The sequence below is a fragment of the Dermacentor albipictus genome, chromosome 6 (assembly GCF_038994185.2).
Source record: "Dermacentor albipictus isolate Rhodes 1998 colony chromosome 6, USDA_Dalb.pri_finalv2, whole genome shotgun sequence".
Lineage (NCBI taxonomy): Eukaryota > Metazoa > Arthropoda > Arachnida > Ixodida > Ixodidae > Dermacentor > Dermacentor albipictus.
The window spans coordinates 127,553,493-127,558,905 of record NC_091826.1 but is presented as its reverse complement, the minus strand read 5'-3'; the positions used below and the strand labels follow the sequence as shown (position 1 = coordinate 127,558,905).

The 5,413-nt window shown below is 47.4% G+C and overlaps 1 protein-coding gene across 1 annotated transcript; it reads right to left on the bottom strand.

The window, feature by feature from the left end:
• Window positions 1-401: 401 nt before the first annotated feature.
• LOC135899448 (uncharacterized) lies at window positions 402-5,209 on the bottom strand. The gene is made up of 3 exons (XM_065428700.1): window positions 5,052-5,209; window positions 1,528-2,793; window positions 402-558 (listed from the first exon to the last, which is right to left on the bottom strand). Exons 1-3 carry the CDS (start codon window positions 5,086-5,088, stop codon window positions 503-505), a joined length of 1,359 nt encoding a protein of 452 aa, XP_065284772.1. The 5' UTR covers window positions 5,089-5,209; the 3' UTR covers window positions 402-502.
• Between the last annotated feature and the right edge of the window lie 204 nt (window positions 5,210-5,413).

Here is a 5,413-nt window from a genome sequence, read left to right as displayed (position 1 = left end):
CTAGTTATAAAGAATTCAAATTTAAACAGACCAGTTCGTATCTGCATTGGTCGACGGGCTGAGGCCAGGGGTAGTTACACCAATGAATTTCAAAGGAAACTCTGAAGGTCTGATCGCAATATATTCTGCGATAACAAATTGCTGATATGCTCCAAATGAGAATAAAATGAAAAAGAACATTGTTGTTCCGGAATCTGCCAGAACATTCTCGTTGGTCTAGCTCCTTCTGTTGAATAATCGTTTCCTGGAGGATAAGTAGCAGTACGCACTACTGAAGAATTCTATTTTTAAGAGTTGAAGTCACTCTTCTTAAGTGGATGTATTGACGGTTCTGTGATGACGAGAGGGCATCCATGTTTTTTTTCACAGGTGAGGAATAAACAAGAACTATTACAAGGAAATTGATTTGAATCCGATAGATTGTTCTTTATTTCAGATACATTTGCAAAGCATGATTTTCTCGTTTTTATACGGCGTAAAACTTTCTTGAGGTTATCAACGCTTACAGTGGGACGTGGCTTTGTACCTGGTTCACTTCGGGTCCATGGTGAGAAATGACTGAAAAAAAAAGGAAAACGAAGAAAGTTTAGTATGGCAGCTTTCATAATGGTGTAAGCCAAAGAGTCTAAAATTCCATGAGGATTATTATAGCAAAGCCAGATAGCCAGTACGTGCCATGGCATGATCAATACGCTTGTTGTTAGCGCGCGCTAACAAGAGGGCATTTCAGTAGCCTATAAACTATGATCCGAAATACACAAGCTGACTGTCATAATTAGTTTCACTGTATAAAGCAGCCACGCTATAATCTATCCGATAGCTGTGCAGCAGTACCATGAATATGAATGTCATAGAAAGCGTAGAACTGCACACGAAGCGCTTTACTGGAGACAAGCCACTGACTTCAGAGACAAAATAATCACAGTGCAATATTATGAAGCATTATTAAGCCAGCGCCGTGAACTGTATGCCGTCCGTGTTTCAATCCACATTGATTTTAGAATGACTGAGTCTATCGCTCTCAATAGACTGCGCCTGTTGTGAGCAAAAACGTAGAGGCGAACATAAGGTCGAATGTGAACGCGAGGGTAGAAAACATGCAATCATAGTTTTTCCAGGTTGGGCGAATGCACCTGAGGACACGTAACAAGAAATCTGTTTCCAGGCAGCAACTGCTGAAAATATCTTGTTGTTTACAAACTACACCAAAAACGTAGGAGACGCACGCTTTTTACGTATGCAAACGCTCAGAAGAAGCACCGTAGGGGTGATATAGTCTCATCATTGATAATGCGAGGTCAACCAGTGTTATCAGCGCGTGATGGCACGCCTTCTATATTTATCTCCACCTACGTCGACTACATTGTTTGTTGATTGTTTTTGCTTGCAGTGTTTTACATTGCTAAGGAGCGAAACTTTTCCAAAAGTGTATTTTGGTCAAAAAGTTGCTACAGTTGCTTGAAACGCGATAATAAGTACGCCAAGAAATGTAACATGAGCCGTACAATGTACGCGCCTATTACGTACCTGCACTTGTGACGGGCTCAATCACTGCAGTGTTGGTCACTTCGGTCGTAGTGTGAATTGGTACTGGCTTTGGAACCGGAACTGGGAAGGGCTGCGGGACAGGTTGGTCGACTGGGAATGGCTGCGGCACTCCCTGCGGAACTGGGTATGGCACCGGTCGTGGGACGGGATATGGAGCAGGGACCAGACGCTGGCGCACTACACCGACGTAGACGGCATCATTCAGGGGAAGCCCAGAGGTGGGTTCGGTGATGACGCGAAGGTCGCCAGGGAACTTCCTGGTGGCTCCTGGTCCACCGAAGAATCCGGGGTAGCCACCAAATGGGCTTCCGAGACCGCTGAACGGGCTTCCGAGACCGTTGAACGGGCTTCCGAGCCCTCCGAGTGGGCTAGGGCTTCCGAATGGGCTCAGACTTCCGAGGGGGCTAAGGCCACCGAGGGGGCTAAGGCCACCGAGGGGGCTAAGGCTTCCGAATGGGCTAAGACTTCCTAGGGGGCTAAGGCCACTGAGGGGGCTCAGGCGTCCGAGGGGGCTAAGACTTCCTAGGGGGCTAAGGCCACTGAGGGGGCTAAGGCCACTGAGGGGGCTCAGGCCACTGAGGGGGCTCAGGCGTCCGAGGGGGCTAAGACTTCCTAGGGGGCTAAGACTTCCTAGGGGGCTAAGGCCACTGAGGGGGCTAAGGCCACTGAGGGGGCTCAGGCGTCCGAGGGGGCTAAGGCTTCCGAATGGGCCAAGACCTCCTAGGGGGCTAAGGCCACTGAGGGGGCTCAGGCGTCCGAGGGGGCTAAGGCTTCCGAATGGGCCAAGACCTCCTAGGGGGCTAAGGCCACTGAGGGGACTCAGGCGTCCGAGAGGGCCAAGGCTTCCCAATGGGCTAAGACTTCCTAGGGGGCTAAGGCCACTGAGGGGGCTCAGGCGTCCGAGGGGGCTAAGGCTTCCGAGTGGGCCCAGGCTTCCGAGTGGGCTAAGGCCTCCGAGGGGGCTACCAACTCCTCCCAGTAGTCCGCCAAGAACGCTGTTGCGGGATCCGAGGACGCTAGTGCCATACAGACCAGAGCCAAGAAGGCCAGAAGCTCCATAGCCCAGACCGTTCAAGCCAAGCAGCCCAGAGCTTCCCAAGCTGCTACTGTAGAATCCAGAGCCGAGGAGACCACCCCCGTACAGACCAGAGCCGAAGCTTCCACCGTACAGGCCAGCACCGCCGAAGCCAGCGCCGTAGAGGCCAGACTGGTAAAAGCCAGGGTAGAAGGCTTCAGCGTGGATGCCTGCAGTGAGTGAACATATTGCGAAGCGTTATAAGTCACCGTATTGTAGAGTACAAGCAGCAAAAAAAATGTGCACGTGTTACTGGGCCTGAAGAAAATCTCAAAACAAATTTTACTGTCACTGTAAACACGCAGTACAATGTTGATGTTGCTACTTTCGCTGGGCCAGCAACAGATGCCTGAACATTACTTTGAGGTCGGGAGTGCTTCATGCAAGGTTTTGTTGTACAAGTAAAAAAGTGAGAATTGTGGAGAAAATAATATGTGTTTATGCTTAAAAACGCCAAATTCCTGGTGTACTTGCGGCGCGTTCTGAACAATTTCTGTATTGATAGGGCTATATAGTATGGCGACATTTTAACAATACAACAGCAGGTGTAACACTGAAGCCGAAGGTAGCGCATTTTCACAAACTCCTCTATCAGATTTGGATTGCTTTTCATTTTTTTCACTGTTTCAGTACATAATTCCGTAGCCGTTAAGCTACATTCACAGCAGTCGTAGTGATCAGAACTAGCAGCCACACGGGAAGAGCTCCGTACGCACCGATATTGCAGTTTACAGTTAGTGCTTCTTTTCTTAATCGCTTACATGCTTGCTGGAAGCGTTACTTGCGATAAGCATGTTTCATATAATTATCAAGTGTTCACGTTATCGCGGTTCTTATCAAATTAAACACACGTGTAATACATTAGGCGGGGACTTCTGCACTTCCTGAAAGTAGTGACAGGCTACACTAATGAAAAATGCAGCACCACTCTCAGCAGTCTCATAAACGCAAACGAGTCATTCAATACACCTGATGTTTAATGTCCTGGCAGCATAACTGATGTCACGTAATGCATACTGCATAGCGTTTTGGTGAGGTGTCAGCATCCAAGGTAAATAAAATTGTTGAACGTTTTGATGTTTACGTGCCAATAACTACGATATGATTTGAGGCAGCCTGTAGCGGAGGGCTCCGGAATAATTTAGTCCACCTGGGGTTCTTTACCATGGACCCAATGCACTCTACGCTGGCATTTGGGATTCCACTCCCATTGAAGTGCGGCCACCATGGACCGAATTCTATCCCGTGCCCTCAAGTTTTAGCAGCGCGGCGCCAATGACACTACGCCACCATGGCGGGTTCATAGGAAAATATACCGCAATTTGCATGCGGTTATAATCTATTCGTCTTTTCCTTTTCAGTGTATCCGACAATATCATCACACAAACAGTAAGAAAGATGTTCCGTACATGTGGGTGCGTTGTACTGCTTTAGAATATCTATAACGCCTGCATCTCTCTCTCTCTCTCTCTCTCTCTCTCTCTCTGCTGTAGCATGCACTGCCTGCGTACCATTCAGTCGATGTTTGCTTGGAACGCACTCTGGTAATTAGGCTCAGCAATGAATGATTGCAGCCTGTCATATGCAGTATACGAACAAAACTGTAGCTGTGCATATGTCGTAGCCCTTTATATGAAACCAGTTAACAATACTAGGTCGCAGCTTATAATATTGTGATGAGCCTATGCGTTTTATGCATATATATTATGTCCTTCACTGGAATATTTTGCAGTTTAGGGTGTGCTGGTTAAGGTCGCTTTACTTAAAATTGGACCACGAAAGAATTAGTGATAAGTTTGTCAGCAGACAGTCTTAAACCAAGCACTGTACTCGTGATCGCCGCAAAAGAATCCTTCGGCCGTCCACAAAGCGTCAGGAAAGATGGAGTTCATTTCACCTGCCGGGCTTGACAACACTCTTTACAACGGGACAAATAAACAAAGCTTTGAAAACTTTGAGTGACTTCAAACAAGTGGCATTCGCGACTTGTTTGTGCCAGTTCTGTTCACTGGTGACAAATAACTAACCACGGCCACTGAACTGAGGGTAATTAACCCCCTATTTACGCAGTGTAGTTCTACTTCAGTACAGCGCTCTGAGTATTGCTACGCACGACGACTTTGCAAAATTTACTGTCATATCTGACAGGATGGTTATTTTTACGCAAAAATTCAGCTGTTTCCCTTAAAATAAAATTACATCAATTATTTTTTGTTGACACGAATACTTATTTATTTGCAATTATGAGCCCTGACTAAAAATGCGCAAAGTTTCATCCTATTGCTCTGACTTAACTTTAGTGGAGGCTGCAGTGACTGCTTAAAATTAGGCAACTATGGCACATATATCGTCAGATCATGACAATTCGTGACTTTAAGGTTTAGGAGAACGTCTAGAGGCGTGGCAAGAACGAACTGAGCAACGTTACCCAGAGAGATGAGGGCGACAGCGACGAAGAGCTTCATGGTTGCTGTGGCGAAGCGACCTCTCAGAGTCGTGACTTTCTGCTGCCGCTCGACAGAGGTGGCTTCTCCGAGCCGCAGTCACGCCTTATGTACCCCTGCGCTAGTGAGGTTGGCCCTGGTCGGGAGCAGCAGGACATCCAGCTAACCACCGCGAGGCATTGTTTCTGTAACAATCCTCTGCAGTAAAGCATGCCCAGCAAAGGAAAAATCAAGACAAATCTCTTGATTTTGATCCCCACAGCTTTTGTACATTCACACGTCAGTGACTCTGCTCAAGCAGGGGGCAGGTCAATGTGGGAGATTGTTTGCTATCTCCTTGGCCGTG